The 23,813-nt window shown below is 45.9% G+C and overlaps 1 protein-coding gene and 5 non-coding genes across 6 annotated transcripts; 5 read left to right on the top strand and 1 right to left on the bottom strand.

Annotated features, from left to right (window-relative positions):
- Window positions 1-2,305: 2,305 nt before the first annotated feature.
- Window positions 2,306-2,377, top strand: TRNAW-CCA (transfer RNA tryptophan (anticodon CCA)). Its single transcript has one exon. It is a non-coding gene; the product is annotated as a tRNA-Trp (tRNA).
- Window positions 2,378-3,304: 927 nt separating this feature from the next.
- Window positions 3,305-3,377, top strand: TRNAR-ACG (transfer RNA arginine (anticodon ACG)). Its single transcript has one exon. It is a non-coding gene; the product is annotated as a tRNA-Arg (tRNA).
- Window positions 3,378-3,935: 558 nt separating this feature from the next.
- On the top strand, window positions 3,936-4,008 carry TRNAR-ACG (transfer RNA arginine (anticodon ACG)). The gene has a single exon. It is a non-coding gene; the product is annotated as a tRNA-Arg (tRNA).
- Window positions 4,009-5,404: 1,396 nt separating this feature from the next.
- Window positions 5,405-5,477, bottom strand: TRNAR-ACG (transfer RNA arginine (anticodon ACG)). Its single transcript has one exon. It is a non-coding gene; the product is annotated as a tRNA-Arg (tRNA).
- Window positions 5,478-6,577: 1,100 nt separating this feature from the next.
- On the top strand, window positions 6,578-6,649 carry TRNAW-CCA (transfer RNA tryptophan (anticodon CCA)). The gene has a single exon. It is a non-coding gene; the product is annotated as a tRNA-Trp (tRNA).
- Window positions 6,650-17,230: 10,581 nt separating this feature from the next.
- Window positions 17,231-17,777, top strand: LOC148184730 (gallinacin-10-like). The gene is made up of 2 exons (XM_088053656.1): window positions 17,231-17,387; window positions 17,641-17,777. Exons 1-2 carry the CDS (start codon window positions 17,330-17,332, stop codon window positions 17,775-17,777), a joined length of 195 nt encoding a protein of 64 aa, XP_087909782.1. The 5' UTR covers window positions 17,231-17,329.
- Window positions 17,778-23,813: the final 6,036 nt, after the last annotated feature.

Genomic DNA, 23,813 nt, shown 5'->3' with positions numbered 1-23,813 from the left:
TGCCAGACTGAAGCAGACACTCAGCTTTCTCGACAATTATTTTTTAAGTCACAAAATATGTAGTGATGGACTGGAAATGCTTGTCTTTAAAATTTTTATGTCCATGGGAGGTGAAGTACAAATTCAAAACCTCAAGTGAGTTAACAAACTGGTGGAAGAGGAGTGTAATCTCACATTCAAAGACCTTTTCTGTCATTTCCAGAATGTCCTCACTGTCAGAACACAAGTGCTTATACAGTCACAGTCCCCTTCAAATAAGGATCAGAAATTATCCCAGAAAAAACCCAATTATTTGAAATTCAAGTACCTTCTCTACCTTAATGCCTCTGCACTTTGTTTGTTCTCCTCCTCCTGTTCTTTTTTGTTCTCCTCCTTTCCCGGGTTACTTTCCCAGGTTATTCCAGGTCAGAGATGCTTTATATGGATCACAAAAGAAATGCTTACACACAGTGGAAGTTCCTTGCCTAAGGATCTCTTACGAGAAGCTGCTGAGGGAGCTGGGAAAGGGGCTCAGCCTGGAGAAAAGGAGGCTCAGGGGGGCCCTTCTGGCTCTGCACAACTCCCTGACAGGAGGGGACAGCCAGGGGTGGATCTTTTCCCAAATAACAAGTGACAGAGCAAGAGGAATCACCTGAAACTGCACCAGGGGAGGTTTAGATTGGATATTAGGAACAATTCCTTCACGGAAAGCTCTGTCCAGCCCTGACACAGCTGCTCAGAGCAGTGGTGAAGTCCCCATCCCTGGAGGGTTTTCTGATCTGGCCTGGGACTCACATCTCTTTGAGCAAGGGAGTTTTTTTGGGAAGGGAAGACTTCTCTTTCATTTTGAAGTTTTTCTCTGAAAATAATACCTGAGACACTAAATTTATGGGAAACATTTGCTTTTCCAAAGCACTTAACCAGATTTGAGTTATGGCAATGTAAATCAGCAGGATTTGACTGCAGTTGGGGTGAAGTGGTCCTGGAACTGGCTGAAAGCCTGACTTCTTTTACAACAGTGGAAGGAGCAATTTACAGAGCAGTATGGATGAGGAGAGGTGCCACTGGGGGTGGTCAGCAGGGAAAAAATGTGGGGCAAAAATCTAATAGCAACCGTTGGGATTGAATAGACAAAAACTTTGGGCTGTGGAGGAAAAAAAGTGTATTTCCAGGAAGGAAACAAGCTGGATTTCCAGTCTGGCCTTGGGATGGAGGATCCTTCACTGAACATAATTAATCTCCAGCTTGATTTACAGCCCAAGGAGCCTATGAGCTGGTTCCTGGCTCCCTCTGGTGGGAAAAGATGCTGGAGGAGGGAGGGACCTCGTGGTGCAGGGTTTGTTCAGGCGGAAAGGTAAAAGCGAGAGGAAATGCCTCTTTGCTCCATCCTCAGCACTGGTAATTCACAGAGTAAATGTATGGTGATTATTGATATGTTTGGCGAGCAGGGATGGGATTTGGTTTCAGGCATCAAATTTTACAGAGGAATCGAATTTTTGGAGGGAGTAGCTTACATTCAGGGTGTTTAACTATAAAGCTAATGTTTTCTAACTTCATGTAATTTCATAATGTTTCTTTCACGTTAAAAATCCCTGTAACTATAATAGTGAGAGCTTTGCTCTTACCAGGATTAGGTTGAGCCAGGGAGGAGTTTCCTGGTGCTTTGCCCATTGCACTGCTGGCCACAGCCCCTGCCTGTATTGTCCCTCTCCAGACAGCCTGGTACCCAGCAGACTGGCTCCAGCATGTCTCCCACGGGGTAGGAATGAAGTTGGGAATGGAGTTGGAAGTTGGCTAAGGAAGGCTTCACGTCCTTACTGATGCTGTTGTCCATGGCAGCCTTGCCCTAAGCGCCCATGGAAAGGGTTGGGCAGGTGGGGCTGGTGCTGGACCTTGCCTGCACTGGTGGGACGTCCTGCCCTCCTTGTAGGAGGTCCAGGTGCCACTCCCAGCCAGCACAGGGAGGATGGGGCAGGATATCAGGAGCCGTGACTGGCCTGAACCCATGGGTGTTCTACCAAAACCATTTCTGGGTCCACAGCCAAAACCCGCCTTGGGCTGTCCTGTGTTCTCCCCTGAGCCCCCATCCTCTCTTGGAGTGTCCCTGAACCTGGTTCCTGCCCTCACTGTAGGTCCCCTCATCCCACCCCGCACCTTCATCCTGCAGCCTGGACTGGTCTCTGCAGCCAGACCTTGGCCACCCTCCCCTCAGGTTGCCCCTCCATGGCCACAGCCCTGCTCCTGGGCTGCAGGGACACCCCAGGGTGGTCTCCATGGAAAGAACATTCCCAGTGGCCAATCCCAGGCCCCTGGACCCCTCCACCCAGACCTCGTGGCGCAAGGGCAGCGCGTCTGACTCCAGATCAGAAGGTTGTGTGTTCAAATCACACCGGGGTCAGTCAGGGGCACCACTGGCACCCCTCTGCTTTTCTGGGGGGCTGTTCTGTGGGACAGGCAGGGCTCAGGGTGTAGGGGCATGGACTGTATGTGGAACATGATTCCCAGAGCTCTCCTTTGAGCAGGGAGCTGTGCGGGATGGAAATTATGGATCGGGATGAAAGCAGGGAGGTTGTGTTGTGGCAGGTGTCTGCCATAATTTACCTCAAGAAGGAGGTGATGTCTGCCTCAGGAAAGCACAGGAAACTTTTTAGCGACAGGCTCAGTCACTTCTGGAGGACCTGGACATGTTTGCCTGGCAGGGTAACGTGGGGTGGTATGGTCAGTCCAGGGAATATCTGGAGGGGAATCAAGAGGAATAACTCTGTGCAGGATTATGGAAAAAGGGACAAGTTTCTGATGATCAGCATGGAAAGATTTTTTTCTAGAATATTATGAAAGACCATCTGGAAACCTCTAGTCTGTGCCATCACAGCTCTGAGTCTGCCTGAACACTGTGGAAACAGTACTTCAGAAAGCCCAAATGGAGGGAAGATGTGAAAATGTCTGGAAGGGCAAGGATTTACCAAAGGCAGACAATCTTTGACCAAAAGAATAAATTTTTTTGAAGAGATGATTTCTTTGGTAGTTAAGTGGACACTGAGGAACATCATTTATCTTGACTTTGGTTTCACCTCTGACAAGGTCACCCAGACATGTCCCCGCAGCAGGACACACACACAGAACAGCTGAGCTCAATCCAAAGGCAAAGCAAAGAGCCAGGACCAGGCATTGATGGGGTTGGGGTCAGGGGTTGCTGGTCCAGGGCATCCTTTGCTGCTGGATGCTGAGCTGGGTGTGCTGTGGGGTCTGTGGTGGGAGCAGAGGCTGTTCCACAGAAGGAAGGACAGGGGCAGCGTGGCAGGGACGTGGGAATGATGAGGGGACAGGGCCAGTGGCGCAATGGACAACGCGCCTGACTACGGATCAGGAGATTGCAGGTTCGACTCCTGCCTGGCTCAACACTTTTAGCCCACGGAAATTCCTCCTGCTCCCTTTCTGAGCACCTTCTTTCTCCTGCCCATCATCCATCCTCCCCCAAGCTCCTGATGTCCTGTCCCACACTCCAAAAGGGACAGGGCTGGAGCCCACACCAAAGCCAGTGGCACCACAGCAAATCCCACAGTGGAATGCAGGTGTCTCCTGAGCTGCTGTTCCACAGCCAGGACAGACACAGCACTCCCGGGATGTCCTGGCACCTCGTGTGCCCTGGTCCCCAGCCCCCTCCAAGGCTCACACTGGTCCTGCTGCCCTTTGTCAGTGCCTTGCCGAGTTCTGCATGTGACAGTGATGGTCTCACAGCAGGACATGGTCCCAGAGAAGCTTTGCAGTTTCCATCCTTGGAGTTATTTAAGACTATTTATTTTGACTACAACCTGATGTCAAAGACCGTTGTGCTCTGAGCAGGGGTTAGATCCCCTGCTTCCCAGGGATCTCCTAAAATCACTTTTTCTATACTTAATTAATTCTGTCACAAAGCCCATCCAGTGATGGGAAGCCCCCAGAGCTCCGGGAGGGCCGGGCCAGTGGCGCAATGGACAACGCGCCTGACTACGGATCAGGAGATTGCAGGTTCGACTCCTGCCTGGCTCGCAGTTTTCCTGTCCACAGCCTGGCTGTCATATTGATCCTGACAGGGGACATCTTTCTCCCTGGAGCCCTGCCTCTCTCTGGTCTTCTCCCTTCTCGGTGGGCTTCCTGCACAACAAAACTTCCCTCGTATCAGGGCAGGCTCTGACTGGATACATTGGCAAAAAAATTCTCTGTGAGATGGTAAATCACTAAGAGAGGAGCTCAGAGAGGCTGTGGCCTCTACATCCTTGGAGATATTCAGTCTGAGCATGCAGTCCTGATCTGCATGTCATAAATTAAGCAGAAATCTGGACTAGAGACCACAAATTTCCGACATGAATCACTGTCATTTGATGTAAAATTACCGTTTCCATGTTCTTTTGTCGCTTCATCCTGCATTTGCATACTCATGGTCCTGTCACCACTGTTTTGCACCTTCACTGTGTCTGTGGCTTGGGCCAGGAAGGTGTCCATGTGCAGGGTAGCCCAGACCCATTGGCCATCAAGCAAGATCTTGCTACAGCTCACCTGCCCACACCTCTTTCACCAGGCTGGAGCAAATGGAGGTGGGCTTGGGCTAAGCTTTCCCCTCCACTGGGCACTGCAGCTCCAGAGAGTTCTGTATGGGCTGGGAAGTTTAACTACACATCCCAGGAGGAAGGCAAGATGTGCTCTCCAACCAGCCAGAACAGCTGAGCTGAGCCTGGAGCTCAGTACAGGCATCTCCTCTCCTGGGTGTGGAACCAGTGGGACCACAGGTGAGGAGGGCAAGGCTGACATGGAAGGGGCAGGTGGGAGCAAGATGAGATCCTGCTGTTTCCCTTCAACCACCAATAAATCCAGGTGGTCCTGAAGTGAGTACAGCAGGTGGGATCAGAGGCTGGGCCCAGTTGCTCAATGGACTATGAACACACCTGACTATTGAGGCTGCAGGTTTAAGTCCTGCCTGGATTGCCTGAAACTGGTGGAGGTGACAAGGGACAGCTGTCTTCCTGAGGTCCTTAACCTTCCAGGCTTTTTTTTTCCCATCCATCCAACATCACCATCACAGGAACATCATTTTGTGACATCAAGGCTGTGAGCAGGGCACTGCTTCCAGAACAGAACTCGGCAAGGCACTGACAAAGGGCAGCAGGACCAGTGTGAGCCTTGGAGGGGGCTGGGGACCAGGGCACACGAGGTGCCAGGACATCCCGGGAGTGCTGTGTCTGTCCTGGCTGTGGAACAGCAGCTCAGGAGGCACCTGCATTCCACTGTGGGATTTGCTGTGGTGCCCCTGGCTTTGGTGTGGGCTCCAGCCCTGTCCCTTTTGGAGTGTGGGACAGGACATCAGGAGCTTGGGGGAGGATGGATGATGGGCAGGAGAAAGAAGGTGCTCAGAAAGGGAGCAGGAGGAATTTCCATGGGCTAAAAGTGTTGAGCCAGGCAGGAGTCGAACCTGCAATCTCCTGATCCGTAGTCAGGCGCGTTGTCCATTGCGCCACTGGCCCTGTCCCCTCGTCATTCCCACGTCCCTGCCACGCTGCCCCTGTCCTTCCTTCTGTGGAACAGCCTCTGCTCCCACCACAGACCCCACAGCACACCCAGCTCAGCATCCAGCAGCAAAGGATGCCCTGGACCAGCAACCCCTGACCCCAACCCCATCAGTGCCTGGTCCTGGCTCTTTGCCTTTGGATTGAGCTCAGCTGCTCTGTGTGTGTGTCCTGCTGTGGGGACATGTCTGGGAGACCTTGTCAGAGGTGAAACCAAAGTCAAGATAAATGATGTTCCTCAGTGTCCATTTGGCCATCGAGGAAGAAATTGTGTTGTCCCAGAGTGTCCTGCCCTTGGGAAGTCCATGGTCCCTGTCTCCAGTCATCATCACATTCTTCCCTCATTTCAGGACCCTTCCTTTCATAATCTTCACTTGGCTTCTGAGGTGGGATAGACCAGACTCTTGTTTTTACTATTTTCTTGAAAAAACTCCCTATGGTGCTCATCAGGATCTTCTCTCTATTTCCGTCATCTTACATTGAATCATTGTCCTTAAACACTCCAGGAGTCCCCTGGACTGACTGTACCACCCCACACTGATATTCCAGGGAAATATCACATGGAGGTAAGTCCAGGTCCCCCAGGAGTGACTGAGCCTGCAGTTGTGAAGCTTCTTCCACTTTTCAGAGAAACCCTTCACTTCCTTGAGAAAGGTTCCTCATGAGGCAACGTGCAGCAGACACCCAGCACACCTCCCTGCTCTGTCCTGCACTTTGGCTGTGACCTGTCACCTGTGAACCAAGGCTTTGATATCCATGCATCTTCCAGCTGAATGGGGCCTCTGTCCCCAGGGAGGTGCTGGACCCCCATTTCTCCTGTCCCTCTGGAGACACCACATCCAGGAGTCTGTTTCCCCTGGGAGAAGCTCAGCAGGGCTCTGGGCAGTGGCCATTTTTGTCCTTCTTTCTCTGAAGTCTCATTTAGAGCCCTCTTTGTTTAGCAAGGCAAGGCAGGAAAAGATGGTGCCACCCCTCTGTCAGGTGAAACAAAATTCCCATTCCCTGAGAGAATGCCCCAAATTCCAAGATGATATTTGAGCAGCAAATGCCCCATCCCCGACCTCGTGGCGCAATGGCAGCGCGTCTGACTCCAGATCAGAAGGCTGTGTGTTCAAATCACACCGGGGTCAGGATGTGCCCTCTGTGGGGATCTGAGATGTGCATCTCCTGGACATTTCCTTTTGCCCTCCCCCCTGCTGAAGGGCAGTGGATGAGCCATGGCACAGTGGTCTTTCCTTGCTGGATGAATGTTCAAAGTATCTTCAAAGTTATACTTCTTCAAAGTGTAGCTGCAGCTTTCCTTTATCCATGTTTGCAAAGTTGACAGGAATAGTGGGCACTGAGAGGTGGCTTCATGTCTGGGTATCAATTGTTCTGGTCCCAAAACCCCTTTGGAAGGGTAAGAACCTGCTAGGGGGGATAAGATCCCTTTGATTGTTCTTCCTCAAATGGAATAATCCAAATTTTTCCCCATCTCTCCCTGCATACCCCATATCCAACTCCCCCACCACCTTGATGGCTCTCACTGAACTTTCTTCACTATGTCAGGGAGGTTTTTTTGTTAATTCTGTTGAAATACCTGGAGGCTAAACAGAGCCACCAGCACTGGTCATCAGGATCTTTGACCCTCTGCTTTGTCTTTCCTTGATTCCCTACGGTGAGATGGACAGAGGGGATGGAGGGCTGGAAAAAAAGGTTTGAATTTATATGAATGACCTTATATGAGTTATAATTCATAAAAAGTAGATGAACTCCCTTAAGGGCTCTTTCAAGGTGAATGATAAAATATACAAACAGAAGACATACCGAGATAGAACAATGGATCAGTAAGAAAGACAAGAAGCTAAGATTCCTTATCCCATAACTCCTGGAGTGACACCAAAGGGTTGAGTGAGCAGGGATTTCCTCAAGATGTCGCTGCCTCACTGTTTTCAATATCACAGAATCATCGAGGCTGGAAAAGACCTCCAAGATCATGAAGTCAAATGTCTTTGGCTCTGTCTCCATAATGTGATTTTCTGTCCCTTTGGCTTCTCAGAATGGAAAGAAACTCAGGTACTTCCTTTTGCAAATTTTTCACAGATGAAAAAGCCCCAAACAGTACAATTTCCAAGATGCTGCTGTTGGGACATCTGGCACTCTCTTGAAAGGGTATTTGGCAGCAAGCATTATTCTTGTAGCCTTCTCATCAGACGTATTTTCACTGCAGGCAACAGGAACAGTTATTTCATAAAAAAATCATATATTTTCATAAAAAATGCTGAGTTTACAACTATTCTCACTTTTCAAAGGACCAAACTCTTAAGACTTCTGAAAGCCATTTTTTTTGTTGTTGTTGTTGATTTTTTTTTGTTGTTGTTGTTGATTTTTTTTTTAGCAGATTTGAGTCACAATCTAGGGAAGGTATCCCTGCCCATGACAGGGGGTTGGAATGAGAGGATTTTCAAGGTCCCCTTTCAACCCAAACCATTTGATGATTCTGTGAAGAGCCTGGTGACGAGGTTTAATCAAAGGGACACTTCAGCAGAGAGTAGAACTTGATGTCTCCCATTCAAGGAAAGTCATCATAAGCTACTTAATAACCAAGATTAATTCATAATCTTGAGAGTCTCCAAATGTTTCCAGTTAAAGTGCTCTGTCTTGCACAAATGAGGAAATCTTTGAGGCCATATCAAATGGGGAAATATGAGGGAGAAAGGCTTTAAATATTCCATATTGCTGTAAATTCCTGTTACAAATGCTCTTTCCTATATAACTTTATTTTCCAGTGAAAATCCAGTTCTCCTGGAATTATGATCAGCCCTATCAAGGTCTGTTACACAAAGTAGTTTACTCTGAATATTGACACAGAAGTAGGTTGACCAGAGCAGGATATGAAACCTGAAGCTGGGACTCCTTCACACAGTGACAGATTGGGTTCAACTCTGGACTTTTTGTGTCTGGTGGAAATGTTTTTGTGTAGAAACTTGAACTGTTCTGTCAGGCAGGAATATTTTTCTGTCTGTAGAAGCAACAGTGTCACTTTTGTGTCACCAGGCTTCCTTCTAGAATGATCCTATGACTGTTTTGGAAGCTGAAGTTTCGTTTTAATTTCTCTCCCCGCTGCTGGCTCAAGTCTCAGTGTCCAAGTTGAGGACAAGGTCACATCTCCCTGTGAGTGATCTGCTGGACCTTCCTAAGGATAAAGATCACAGAAACACAAAATGGATAAGGTTGGGAGGCTCCACTAGAGGTCATTTGGCCCAACCACCCCGCTCAAGCAGGCTCATCCTAGAAGACATTGCACAGGATTTTATCCAGACACTTCTGGAATATCTCCAGTGAGGAAGATTCCACACCCTTTCTGGGCAACCTGTAGCTCCTCCTATTTGTGGAGGGAAGCTCATTCCATGCCAAAAAATGGTCTTTAGCCTCTTGATTCCCTCAGCACTTGAATCAATCAATGAAGTGGCTGCTGGAGAAGTGACAGAAGAATCTGCTAACATTTAGATACCAGGAAGAATTTCTTCTTGGAAAGGGTGGTCAGGAGTTGGAAGGCACTTCCCAAGGAGGTGGTGGAGCTTCCATCCCTGGAAGTGTCCATGGAATTACTGGATGTGGTGCTCAGTGCTCTGGGTTGGTGACAAGGCGGGGATTGGCCACAGATTGGACTCAGTGGTCTGGCAGCTCTTTTCCACCCTATATAATTCTGTGATTCTCTGATTCTAACAGACTTTGTGTCTCATTTTCTCCAGCCAAACCTGTTCCTGGTGCTCTCATCCTTTCCCTGTTTACATCTACATCTCACTCCTGCCTCAGTGTGGAGCAGGATGGGGGTGCCAGGGCTGTGATTGCCCATGGCCTGCCCCAGTCTTCCATGAGGGGATGAATTTTTATAAATGTCTTTAGCAATGGCATGGAAAAGACCTCAAAGAGTGGGGTTTGGGCAGTTTTATTTCAGGTATTTAAAAGCCACACTGACAGCAGGGAACTTCATAAAATGGAGAAAGTGGGAAAATATATAACAGAAGTACATGGGGATAATGGATTTGGAGAAAATAACCCAGGCTGTGACTCTGGGTAATTTCTTTCCCAATGTACATTTTGTTGACAGCATGTGGTTGATATTTTTCTTTCTCTGCAATCAGGAGGCAGAAGGGCTTTCAGCTTGTGCACTGATATCTTTAAAATCAGGCCATAAACCAGTATGGGATGGGTTATCAGCTAAGAATCTTCAAGAGAGAAATATTTCCTTGGATTTATTTCAGGGCAAAACAACAATAAAGAAGGCTCAAAGCAATTTCTTATCTCTATCTCTGTTGCAATCCCCAAGCCTGAAAATTGACAAACTTCTTTGTCATCATATTCCAGACCTTAATTCATAATTAATTCATTGTAAACTCTTGTTTTTTGTTTTTATTTTTTTCCTATTTTTCAGCTGTTTTTCCAGGTGTAGACCCAGGATGTACTCCTGAATGATTTTCAGGCTGCTATCTTGGGAACTGGGTGAATATCAGAACAAATTCCATGAAAACCTGGGCAAAGCACAGGGACCCTCCTTGTGAGCAGACTCCAATGCTGGCAGTGAGATGTAATCAAGAGCAGATTTTTAAAATGAATAAAAGTCTAAATGAATACAATTTATAATACAGAGCTCATCAGTTTATAGGTACCCATCCTTCTAATTACATTCCCTGCTCTATCACAGTCCATTAGCTTTCAAAGCCCCAGAAGTATGTTAGACACTTTTTATTCCTTATATTTGCAGTGAAAAAGTCATGATGGGAATTTTTCCCGAGAAAGAAAATGGCAAGATGAGGCTGGAGCAGATGGCCCTCTGCACCCACACCCACAAACCCAGCCTCACTGCCCCTCTGGAGGGCTGGAGATGGGGGTAAAAGGTGGGTTGAACTCTGTTTTATGCCCCCAGAAAAGGTGTGGGAGTGAAAATGTACAGATGACTCTTGAGAAATGCAGCCCTTAATGCTGCTAGGAAGTCCTGGCCTTTCCAAAGGTCAGTTTCCTAGAAGTTTGTGGCTCATTACCCAGGAGGAATCCCCTCCTTGAAGGAGGGGGCGAGGTGCTGCTATGGTTTCTCAGCCAAGTCATGCACAGGGGAGCAGGAGCTATTGGCCTTGTGTGGCTCTGTGGAGACCTCTCTCCACAGAGAGAGGGGGCTTGGGGTCACTGAAAATCATCCTGAGCATTTTGTAAACTTCAGCAGATGAGATTCAGGATGGTTTATGCCATTTCAACGTGTGTGTGAGGAAAGGAGATCAAAAATTAACAGCTCTGTGTTCTGAGGGATTCTTCCATGCTGGACTGTACAGCTGCTGCAATGTCAGCCCTGCTCCCAGCTGGGGCTGGAGCAAACCTCATCCCCCAGCACGGAGACCAGCATGGAAAGGATATCCCTGAATGGAGAGATGAAATGAAAGAGATTAAGTGAAAGGAGAGGCAGAAAGTATATTTACGTGGTGCTCCCAGAGGTTCATCTGATAGATCACAGAATGGAATGTTTTTGGGTTGGATGGGACCTTAAAGATCATCCAGTTCCATCCTGTGCCATGAGCAGGGACATCTTCCACTATCCCAGGTTGGTCCAAGCCCCATCCAGCCTGGCCTTGGACACTCCCAGGGATCCAGAAGCAGCCACAGCTTCTCTGGGCACCCTGTGCCAGGGCCTGACCACCCTTATGCTTATCTCAAGGAGACATTTAAAGGACATCAGATATCAAGGAAATGCTCAGAGTCCTGTCTCTATGACTCCTAAGAAACAACAGTCATCTAAATAGTGCTTTCAATCCACAAAGGGTGTAGTTCCAGGGAAAACTCATTACAGGAAAAAAAGTTTCAAGAAAAAAATAATTAATTTAAATTTAAACTAGAACCTGGGAAGCAAACAATTAGCTGATGTAGGAACAAGCGAAGAGCCAGCCTTTTTCTTTTCTTTTCTTTTCTTTTCTTTTCTTTTCTTTTCTTTTCTTTTCTTTTCCTTTCTTTTCTTTTCTTTTCTTTTCTTTTCTTTTCTTTTCTTTTCTTTTCTTTTCTTTTCTTTTCTTTTCTTTTCTTTTCTTTTCTTTTCTTTTCTTTTCTTTTCTTTTCTTTTCTTTTTTCTTTTTTCTTTTTTCTTTTTTCTTTTTTCTTTTTTCTTTTTTCTTTTTTCTTTTTTTTCCACCTCACCTCGCCTCTCTCTCCTCTCTTCTCTTCCCCAGCAGCTGTGGCCCATTGGGTGGGAGAAAGCAAATTCCACCCCCAGCTCTGTCCCCTGCATTACACAATGCCCTGATTGGCTCATTGGAAATTGGTGACGTGCTTGATGATGTCATGGCTTGCACAACTGGGTTTTGTCCCTGATATTGACCTTCAGCGTTGTGGGCTGCTTTCCAGAGGGCTAGAAATGAAGTAACTGAGTAAATCAAAGTATCTAATAATTTCAGGTGACTCCTCCAGGTAGCTGGTTTTCTGTGTTCTTTAGAAGTGTCTAAGGCCAGGTTGGACAGGGCTTGGAGCAACCTGGGATAGGGGAAAGTGTCCCTGCCATGGGTGGGACTGGATGTTCCTTAAGGTCCTTCCAACCCAAACCATCCTGTGATACGATATTTGAAGCCATCTTTTGTAACTGAGTGGACACACTTTTTTTGTTAGACTAGTGATACCTTTTCTTTTAGTGTTATCCCTCACTGTGTGCCATCAGTACAAGCAGAGATCTGCAGGGGCTGACTCACAGAGTGGGACCTAGACATTCCTAACCACTGGCATTTCTCCTGGGTGCAGGGGCCTCCAAGCAGAGACAGGAATGAAACTCCTTGCAATTCCAATCTTTGATCCAGACACTGACCTGTGTAGAAGACAGACGTTTAGATCTCAAAAAATTTACTATTATTTTTTTATCATTTATAGCAGAAGAAAGATTGCTAAGCAGGACAGAGGAATTCAAGACAACTGAACCATGAGGAGGGGGAGAAGGACACTTGATGAAGCATCTTATTAAAGGCTCATTTGCCAAACCAGACAAATATGAACAATTGTAATATGATTAGCTGTAAATACAGTCTGGAAGGCTTCTGGACTTGTAAAAGTGCCTTTCTCTGGGTTCTGAGATGACATCATTTGACCATACCTATAATGTGCAATTCTTGGCTTCCAGTCCAAGGTGACCACACCAGACTTACTGCTGGAATAGCTCCTAGCCAGGACTAATCATTGAAACAGCCAGGAATTTTTGGCAGAGGGCTAGCAGAGGACAAAACTGCCAGGGCTGTTCTAATTGAATATTGAGGATGATGAGTTTTCACATCCTGAGTCATTGCTCACACTCTGCTACCTGAATTAGCTGCAGCTCAATAAATTGTTATGTGATCTTGGATGTAGCAGGCACAAGGGAGTTGTCTACTACAGATGACATCAAGGAGAAGGTCAATGCCATGCTGACCTGACTGATTGTAGATATAAATATATATCAATCCAGTTCTTGTGCCTGCAGCATTAGCAGCTTCCTACCTAGCAAGTTTGCAAAGTTCCATGATTCTGTTTTTGATGATGATGGTGTCAAAGGCAACAGAACCTACCCAATACACCACAGGAGTAGATATTTAAATGATGCACAGAGGGAAGCATTTAGACTCTGCTCACTGTCTCATGAAGACACTTCTGGTGCTTTACTTTGTCATCAACTTCACAATGACTCTTAAAAATTAAGGCTTTTGTGTTATTCTGTAGGATACCATCCACACAGAAGTCTCAGTATTTGTCAGGAAAAGCAGCAGCACTAGGGCCGTGTGACAGATCAGGGAACTCCTCATCAGGACCAGAGAAGTACCATTCTTTTCTCCATAACCCACAGGAGATCCTGCCTTCCTCCTTCCTCTCAAGCACTCATTATTATTCATTCTCACCCTCCCCTCCACAGAGGAATTCCCCTTTAGCTCAGAGGCTCAGAGGACAGTACATTCTCTCAGCTGCTGTTCAGTGCTGTCAGGTAAATGTCTATTTAATGTTGACTCAGTGTCTGGATTGCAACATGAGGGCACAAGCAGTTGAGATCAAAGCAGCCAAGGGCAGGTAATAATTGACCAGGTTCCCAGACCTCAGCACAGTGCCATCCCTGAACCCTAAATGTACAGGGGCCTCCCCTTGTGCCCTCTCAGTGACAGCAGAGAATGTCTCACACACCAGGGTTCATTAACTGATCTGCTGTATTTTCCCTCACCTAAAACTTTTAGAATATTTCTTTAATAGGAGACCTTTGCAGCTGTCACCAAGCACAGTGAGGACTGATGGAGAAACAGAGGTAAAACCTGCCCTGTGCGCTACTTTAGCTCATGGGAAATGGCAGAAACCACTCTAGTGACGAGTGATGTGTGGGGATATTGTGTGTATATATTAAAGGATGTCCACTAATAAATTTTCATGGATGAACCAAACTTGGCCCTCATTTTCCCATTCTCATTGTACCCTAAGCAGGATGATGCCAAATGGTAGAAACATGGAATCACAGAATGGTTTTGGAAGGGAAATTAAAGGCCATCCAGTTTCAACCCCCTGCCATGGGCAGGGACAACTTCACTACTCCAGGTTCCTCTAAGCCTCATCCAGCCTGGTTTTGAACAGTTCCAAGGATGTTCCACCTTCCATTGGACCAGGCTGTTCCAGATGGAGCAACCTGGGGTAGTGAAAGGCATCCCTGCCCATGGCAGAGGTGGAACTGCTTGATCTTTAAGGTCCCTTCCAACCCAAATCATTCCATGATTCTGGGATTCTATAATAACGATTTGCACCATAATTAGGAAAGCCAGGAGAATACCAGATTATGTTTTAACATGCATTTGGTTTTAATGGAACATAGCACATGATCTCTTAAATAACCATGTGCCCATGAGATCTTTAAGGTATATTAGCAGTTACAATGATAACATGAAATTTTGCCACCATCCAAATACATGTACCCTATTTTAAACACCCTTTCACAAAAGCATAGTAGTTCTTAGGCTTCTTTTCATTTGTCATTAGCTGACAATTCACACTTAAGAGAAAATACTGAGGCAAACCCCTCCTATATAGCATCATGTAGGGTATACTTGCTGTGAATTATTATAGGGGTAGTTTGTTTGGGAGGGAACAAGAGAAGAAAAAACCCTGTCTTGCAGAAGACTGAGAAATCAGCTTGAAATGCTGTTTGCAAAGGCTGTCCCCACTCAACATTTCAGATTTTCCTTGCAGTATCTCCTTTGGAAAGGGGCTGCTAGGGGAAAATTCAGGAAAATTGAATTGCAAAGTCCCCCCAACTCCTCTTTGCTTAGAGAGCTTGATTTCTCTGGGATAGGTACTTGCAGCTCCTTGAATTCCCAGCTCATCTGTGGAAGTTAATGTTCAACAGAGATCCCCAGGAATTCATCCTGGCCCTGTGTACTGTGGGATACATTTCCATACTCACAATTCCATGTTCCAGCCCCAGGTCACTGCTGTGCTGCATGAATTGTTCTGCTCCTCGCCTGTTCTATACAAGTTTTTCCCGGTTTTAAGCAGCCAGTTTGCACCTGTCTTTGTTTTTGTTAGAAGTCAAAGCCATGGAATTTTCCTCTTGCTCTGAATGACATTTTCTTCCTGTGCTAGCAGGGCTCAAAGTGTTGGTCACTTTCAAGGGATCATGGAATCATGGAATCCTTGAGGAGTTTGGGTTGGAAAGGACCTCAGAGCTCATCTCATTCCAACCCCCTGCCAAGGGACACCTTCCAGTAGACCAGATTGTTCCTAGCCACATCCTTGATTGTTTCCAGGGACATCCACCACGCCTTTGGGCAACCTGTGCCAGTGTTTTGCCACCCTCATTGTAAAAATTCTCTTCCCTGTTTCCTAGAGGTTCTCCTTCTGCAAGGAAGGAAATTGTTCAGCAAACTCTGAGTGCTATAGCAATCCTTATAAATGAAATTTAAATAATTTAACCCTAATAAAAGATTGACTCTGTTCCAGAGGAGGGAAAGAGTAAAGCCATGAAAGTGAGTGGAGCTTATTCAAATAACAAAAAGTAATCACAACCTTCCCCAGTGCCACACTGCGATTTTATTTGGGAAAAGCACCCCTCCTCCCTAACATGGATGTCTTATGGACAAATGCTTCCACTTGCACAACATTCCCACACTGTTCTGTCTGTGGGAAAGACAGGTGAGGGGAATTCACATTTCAGTGGGTCTTAAGAAAAACAAAAGGGTTTTATTTTTTGGTTTATTCATGCTGGTGTTGCAGGTCAGGCGTTTGCCTCTCTGTATCCCACTAAAGAGAAAGGAGTGGGGTGACAAATTCAATTTCTTCTCCATTAGAAATGGGGAAAGCTGGAGAGTTGCTGGCAAAGGAAAAGAACATTTTCAAGGCAAGGGTACAAAACAAAAGAGGGACAAGAAAGGAGCACTTGGCATTTCTTGGTTAATTAGATTTTGTGAGTGCAAGGGGGAAATCAGTGTTTATCTTGCTGTTATTTGCTGCATAAATTCACCTTGTTGCCTCTCTCTCAGCTGCTTGAGCTGGCCCATTACAGTGCAAATTAAACATAAACCTCAGTAATGTTTTCATCCTTCAAACAATTCTTGGAACAAAAATGCCATTAACTCCAAGTTAAATGTAATAAATGAGGTGATAAGGAAGCAAACCACTGAACCAGAATGTCAGAGGTAGGAACTGCAGAAACACCTGGTCTGTTACAGTGTTTAACCTGTTTATTAGCCCAGGATTGCATGAAAAAGAACCTTCCCTCCATTGATCTCCTTTTAAGAGAATTTACAGCCACAGGAATCAGGCTCTGAAGTGAAGCCCCAGATGATGTTGCCTTTCAAAGCATTATGTCAGACACGATTCTTGTGGAATCAGCCCATTCTCCAACCTTTTGGGGCAATAAGAAGAGAAACATTTGGCGTTGCATCACAAACTTGTGCCTGTATATGAAGTAGTTTATTTCCTTTTAAAAAAAAAGAGATATATTAATGAGTGTTAGAACTCTTAACTCCTGAAGGTTTTTATGTGGACAAACTGGAGCTGAATGCAAAGAGGTCAAAATTTGTGCCTTAAGGCAGAAGGTAAGGCAGTGGGAATGATGTGGGATGAAATTCCAGGCTGAATGAGGCTTGGAGCAACTTGTTTTAGTGGAAGTGTCCCTGCCCATGGCAGGGGCGTTGGAATGAGATGATCTTTAGGGTCCCTCCCAACCCAAACCGTTGTGTGATTCTGTGATACAAGTGAGGACTGAAGGAGGGGAAGAGCTTTGTGTCAGCCCCCTGCAGTGGGTGAGGCTGTCCTGAGACCTGTTTAAAAAGTGACAAAGAACAGTTGCATCACCTCAAATCTTTCCCAATACTTTCCTCTGCCTTTGACATCATCCATCTGGAGACAGGGATGGGGAGATGGAGACAAAATGTTATGTGAACTGTCAGTGAGTGACGATTCCAGCAACAAAGCTGTGTCCCCACTCCAGTGGCCACTGGCTTCCAAGTCCCCCCGACCCATCCTGGTGCCTGTGTTGGGAAGAGGTTTCCAAAAGCCATGAAAATTGGTGCAGCTCAGTCAGGCTTGGCTGATGGTCAGGTTATATAACTGACACATGAAGTGGAAATTCACCCTTGGGGGATTGCGACACGTTCACTGCCACCTGTGATAAGGGGGATAACCAGTCCCTCTCCAGAGGGTTCATGGCAGTTACTCATTGACTTGTCACACTTGCACAACCCCACAAGCCCTATAAATACTGGTGCTTGTCCCAGCCCTTCCTCAAGCCGGCTCCAGCCACCATTGGTCTTTCAGAGGCTTTGCAGGACCTCACAGCCCACAAGAAACTGACAGCCATGAAGGTCCTGTACCTGCTCTTCGCTGTCTTCCTCCTCCTCTTCCAGGCTACTTCAGGTGAGAAGCAAAAATCCTATAAAGAGCAAAAGAGTTTGTAGGCAGAAGAGTGTTCACAGGGGGGGAAAAGGATGCCATCAGCTGAAAGGCAAAACCTGATGCTGCAGGGATGGTGCAGTGGATGGGACCCGGAGCATCTTTGCTCAGGGTGCCACTCTTGCCAAAAAAAAAGACAACACGTGATTTGTTGAGCATTTACCTCTCATCATTTCAGGCAGAAAGCTGGGATTTTAACTCCTGCCATTCCCCACAGGTTCTGCAGACCCTCTTTATGCTGACACCGTCGAGTGCCGGAGCCAGGGAAAATTCTGCCGTGCCGGGGCGTGCCCACCCACCTTCGCTGCCACGGGGACGTGCCACGGGGGAATACTGAACTGCTGCTCCAAGTAAGTGACAAAACATCTCAGGGGCCTCAGAAGGTCCCCTCTTTCATCCACTGCTTCTCTGAATAATCAGCAAAACTCCACGGGGGCTTGCAGGGCAACCCTTGGTGGGAAAGTCCAGAGGGAGGAGGAACACATGTAAAATGTTGATGTGTGTTTAGGGAGAAAATCCATTTGAATGGAAGTTATGTGTGGGAGAAAGGGTTCAGAATGGTCAGAATTTCCAAGAATTCAGCATTTTTTTGCTTTGTTTTGAATTTTTATTCAAAAGGAAAAGAAAGGAAGTTTTTTTTCAATAAATGGTTAGGAAAGTACTTCAGAGTATTAATACCCATCAGGGGAAACATTTTAATGTCTCTCTGTTTTTATTTTAAAATTTAGCTAGAAAATGTACATTTAAAGGGGGAAAAATGTTCACAGAACTCTGCTTCTAAACCTCTCCCCATCTATTCTTCCTCCCACCACTGCACAGCTCTTAGAAAGGTGAAGAGGAGTGAATTTGTCAGTGAGTGGAGATTTGGGTGTCCATTTCACTTTTGACCTTGGAAACCAATTTCTAATAATATCTGGAGTTTTCCTGATAGCCAGATATTTTTTTTTATATTTTTTTTTCTTAAGGTTTTGAACATGCTTTTGGGGAATTCTCTTCATCTTAAAATAAAACATATTCTCCAGCTACTTAATTCTTAGAATAACTTTGTTCCATTAATGGCCATGAGGTGATCCCTGCCAGCTGCAGTGACGTTCACACCCCCCAAATTCAGTGCCAGATTAGGAGAGGTTCCTGTACCTTTGATGAAGAGGACTGGTGTGATGATATAATTCATCCCAGCCACGATGTTCAGGCAGAGATACCCAGACACTGATGTGACTGGACAGACCTTGGCTCAAAACAAAGGGAGAGCTCAGATCTGTGATGTCTGAATTTTCCAGAACTCCCTATTCTGTGATTCCATTATTTTTAGGATAGCCAGGGTTTAAAGGTTCCCAGAAACTGAAGAAATCTGATGAGATGGTTCTAGAAAAAAAAGTTTTATACATTTATTCAGCAAATGGGGATCCTCAGTGGTTTCAGGAAACCCAAGTAATTCCAATAGTAATTCTTGCCAGGAGAATAAGATGCTAAGGAATAAGATGATAAGGATGCATTTAGGAATTCAGGAAAGCAAATGGAACGGAAGGAACCTGATATCAGATGATTTTACAAATGAGTGATGTGATCCCGAGTTTCTGTGACCACTCATACTCCTTGGGAAGCACTTTCCACTGATAGCAAATGGACTGGTAGGAGCAGATGGAAGATCTCCAACATCCAATTTCTGTCAGAACATCTGCTAGACCTGACCAAAAGAAAACTGAGCCTGGGAAAGGAGTAAAAACCCTCGAGTTTGGTTTCAGGTGTAATTTTCCTACAGAAATATTCTCTCTTGGAAGCATGTACCTGATCCTGATGGATGTTAGCATTCAAGATTAAAGTTCTTACGTTGGCTGTTTGATTTTCAGCTAAGCTGACCAATACAAGAGTAGAAGTTAAAACAAACAGGTTATTCTGAAGTACAATTTATTTTTTTTTTCCAGCTCAGGTTGCTTGAAAAAAAATCTTTGAGTTTAGATATAGAAGTCTTGATTCATCAGGATACATTGAGATGTTTAGTGACATTTGAGGTATTAAAATTGGAGTATTTAAATCATAACAATGTATCTGGCTCAGTTAGCTCTAAGGGAAAACACTGATTTTCAGAAAAGATAGATGCCTGGAGGCCAAGCAGATACCCCAGACCACTTCAGATGGCACTAGACCTGTGTGTTCAGCAACGATATCGAATCCCCAGTCTTGATTTTGGTGTAAACTAAATAAAAAAATGTCATTACAAATGGTCATGTAACTCATTTGCCAGTGGGCACAGTTCTTATACACTGGTTATCTGCAGTCCTGGACACCCAACACACACAGAGATGTGGATTTTTAAACCTGCAGGCTGAACCCACCCTGCAGGTTCATTTTGAAAGGGAATTAGAAGGTATTGAGGCTTTTAGAGCATGAGTTGAGGTGGCACTGCAGCACAATTTGACCCTTTGTATCCTTGCAGGGTTCTGGCAGAGTAAGAAGAAAAGGCTTTCCTGGATCAGAGGATCCCTTGTACCAGCAACATTTCCACTGCCTTGAGGAGCTGATTTTCATGGATTCCTCCTCTATCTAAAGCCTCCTGCAAATGAGCATTAAAAGAAGCTTCCAGAGGGCATGTCCTGTTAGCACACCGCTTCTGGAGATCCGGGTTTTTCCTCGCTGAAGTCACTCCCTTTTTGCTTTTAATACTCAAGCCACTTTGGCTCCTTGGCCACCTATTCCAGCCTACCTCACAGGGGTGTTTGGAGGTTCAATCACTTCAGGCTCATGCAGCTCTTGGAGGATGTGAAGCCATATATATATTATTATTTTATTCGCATGTGAAAATAAAGGTCTTCTTAAACCAAAACCCATGATCATTGTTGTTACTCAGTAATTTCCTCTCTGGTTCTGACTCAGGGCTCAGAGTGATGCAGTATTTTTTAAACAAGTGAGTTTGTGCAGTCTCAAACAAGGGATTTGGGAAAGGGAATGACTAAAAGAGCAACCACTTTTGATGATGGAAATAAAGCATTTAGGATGACAGGAATGAAAGCTGAGTGTGAAAAACTGTACAGGCAACTCTTGACAGAGAATAATTGTATGACAATATGGTAACCAATAAACATCTGCAGTATTGCATATTTTATATATATATATAAAATATTTAATATATATGCATTAAAAATATGCACACACACTCCTGAATTTATTAACACAGTGATGGGGTCTGAGCTAACCCTCCACAGAGACAAGATTTTGGGTGATGGGTTTTAAAATATCACACCTGTTGTCAACAACAGCCACAAAATTCAATATTTAAGCACACAGTAGCAAGGACATCTCACTGCCCATAACCTGTTCATGTCCATCTTACAAAACAGACATTTAGGATGTGTTCTACATCCCTCAAATTCCTTCTGTGTGCTGGTTTTGGCTGGAATGGATTCAATTTGCTTCCCAGTATGGAATGGTGGTTTGGATTTCTGCTGGGAATAATTCAGGGATGTTTTTGTTATGGCTGAGCAGGACTCAGTCAAGGACTTTTCTGCTCCTCACCCCACCAATGCGAGGGCTGGGGGTGACAATGATTTGGGAGGGGACAGAGCCAGGACAGCCTGTCCCAGGTGGCCCAAGGGATACCCCAGACCATGTGAGATCATGCTTAGCAAGAAAACTTACAGGAAGAACAAGGAAGGAAGGGACATTTGGAGTGATGGAGCTTTTCTTCCCGAGTCACTGTTACATGTGGTGGATTCCTGCTCTCCTGGGATGGCTGGACACCTGCCTGCCCATGGGAAGTGGAGAATAAATTCCTTGTTCTGCTTTGCTTGCCCAGCTTTTGTTTTAGCTACTAATCTGTCTCTATCTCAACCCACAAGTTTTTTCACTTTCACTCCTTTGATTTTCCCCCCCATTCCAGCAGGGCAGAAATGAGCAAGAGCTGCCTGAAGCTGAATTTACAGCTTGGGTTAAACCACAACATCCTGAAGAAAACCTCTGGTATTAAATCTGGATAAATTCAGAACAGACTGAGCCTCAGATTTCCCTGCTCCCCCAAAGAAAAGCATCTCTGGTGTACGAATCACAGAGGTGTTAATCCAAACAGGATTGTCTCCATTTCTGTCTCTGGATGCTGGACCTGATGTCCATCAAGGTCTGGCATTTCAGCCCAGCAGTCACCCTCACTCCAGGCTCTTTCTTCCATTTGTGCCCAATTTCTTGAGTGTCCATCTCACCTCTGCACTCCCCATGAGCCTGAGTGGAACCTGGGCTTGGCCTCAAGTGAGACAACTCCTACAGCTCTCCTTTGTTGATGGCCCTACAGGGATCTGCTTCTCCCCTCCCAGTTCCCTGTCCTGTTTCTTTCCTGCAGTGACCACTGAGAGTTCTTCCCAAGGATTTCCTCATTCCATGTCTATGAGACGTCTCCTAGGACATCACTGGTGTTTTCCCTTGGAGGGCTGGCAGGGCAGCAGCTGGAACCAAACTCTTCCATAGTGTTCAAGCTATGGGAGAAAAGAGTTGTTTTGGTTGATATTCCCCTTCCTGGTGCAGGATCTCAGAAAAGCTCATCCTTGATGACCTGAAGAACAGATCAGTTTTGAAAATGATGACTGGAACATGGCTTTCCAAAAGTCTGCTATCAGTGACTTATCCCCCTCTCTGCTCTGGTGCATGGCCAGGACACAGGCTGGAGATGGTCCCATGGCACTTCAGCCACTAAGACTAGAGTTTTCCCACTGAAAATCAGTTTTATGCATGAGCAGCCTTTACTGAGTGCTCTGTCAAGGAGAACAAACACGGTGTACCCTCTGCCCACTGTCACCTCCACTGAGGCTGCAAATACTTGTCACTTGTTCCATGCCCTCAACCTTGGGACAGGGGAACTCAACACCACTGCTTGCTTCTGCCTCTTTGTTTACTGACAGAACAGAGGAGATTGTCACTAAATTAATTCTCCCCTTCTGATCAGGCAGATTAGCTGCTCATCAGTTGTAATTAAAAGCAGGGAAAGTCCTTCAGAGCCAAAGATATTTCCCCACAGTCCAGAATACAGAGCACGTGTGATAACTTCCCAAGGTGTAAAGGCAAATTTCCCAAGCTCCCTGAAGGATCAGCAAGCCAAAGAGATGAATTTGCTCTCTCTGGGTGACAGAATTATTTTCCTTCAAAAGGACAAGTCCCATACAAACTCCACCACCCACTGCTTGGCTGCCAGGTCAAATATTAACTCTGACAGACACCTCAGGACAGCTTTCTGTCAGTCACTGCCTCAATGTTTTCTCTGTTCACTGGAAACTGGAGCATCTTTTCCTGGTCCTCAAGAAGGAAGAAGTGGAGCATCGTGTCCAAACTCCCTTTCCCTGGTGCCAAGCAGTCTTCAAGGGGGCTGTTATCACCTCATATCACATTTGTGTTTCCATGGAGGGAGCCTGGACCTGGGACAAGCATTGCTGCCACTCTCCAGCTGGAGCTGGGGGAGGGAGTTGAGGAGGCTGGAGCCATTCCCCATTTCCTTCCCTCTCCCTGGCACTGTTTGGTTGCAAAGAGCATTGAACCATCTGTGACATCATGGCTCAATCCCAGCAGGGGTTGCTCAGCAGCCTCACTCCCCAAATTAAACATCCCTGCCCCTTGTGCTGCCTGGGACAGGCAGGAGTGGGATTATGCAAGGAGTAGAAAAGCACTTTTCCCTTTTCCATTGAATCCTGTCATTTCTACAAGTAAGCTTCACTCTTGATGGTTTCCTTACAGCTGGCCATGTTTTAAGATCGTGGACTGCACTTTCCTTCTTTTTGTCTTTCCAGAAGTGAAGCTGAGGGTGTAGGTGGATGGGCTGCCTGTCTGGAACCTTGAGCAGGTGCTCAGAGTGGTTTGGGTTGTGGGGTTGTGTCCATTCCTCAATCACAAATCAGGAAGCTGGGACATGGTCACTTCCCTAAAATAAAATTGCAGGCACACATGGACACAAAGTGATTTAATATAAATGACTGGCTCCTTGAAACTGCTATATCCAGGAGGGAAACAGAGAAGAGATGAGAGCAACAGCACATTTTAGAGCCTCTGGCTCAATAATATATGTGAAAATACAGGGCCTTTTGCTAAGCCATCACTGCCCACGCCGGCTCTCACAGCTCCTGGCAGAGGTCTGAAAGTCCATTTTCTCACCATGTTCCTCACCATGTTCCTCAAGGATGTGGGCTCAATGAAATAAGGGTGGGAATAGTTTTCTTTGCCACCTGTATCCTCTTGCCCCTTCTCTAGCTTCTCATCCATCCACAAGAAGATTTTTGCTTGTTTCTAGTCCTGATATACTGAATTAATGTTATTTTTTAAAAAAACCTGAAGCCCTTCCATGCCTTACACCCAACTTGCAGCAGCTGGTTCACCAGGCACAGACCTCTCTGCCCTCTGTGTGCAGTCAGAGCTCAT

This window comes from Pseudopodoces humilis, chromosome 3, assembly GCF_049639895.1.
Source record: "Pseudopodoces humilis isolate 2021_Gansu_Grassland_sample_001 chromosome 3, ASM4963989v1, whole genome shotgun sequence".
Lineage (NCBI taxonomy): Eukaryota > Metazoa > Chordata > Aves > Passeriformes > Paridae > Pseudopodoces > Pseudopodoces humilis.
The sequence above is the reverse complement of the archived record's forward strand: the minus strand, read 5'-3'. Positions and strand labels throughout refer to the sequence as shown.

Bases quoted from the DNA above. Each gene is read 5' to 3' on its own strand.
- LOC148184730 (XM_088053656.1), top strand. From the start codon at position 17,330: ATGAAGGTCCTGTACCTGCTCTTCGCTGTCTTCCTCCTCCTCTTCCAG. The intron at 17,388-17,640 runs GTGAGAAGCAAA...CATTCCCCACAG, and splicing joins CCTCTTCCAGGCTACTTCAG to GTTCTGCAGACCCTCTTTAT.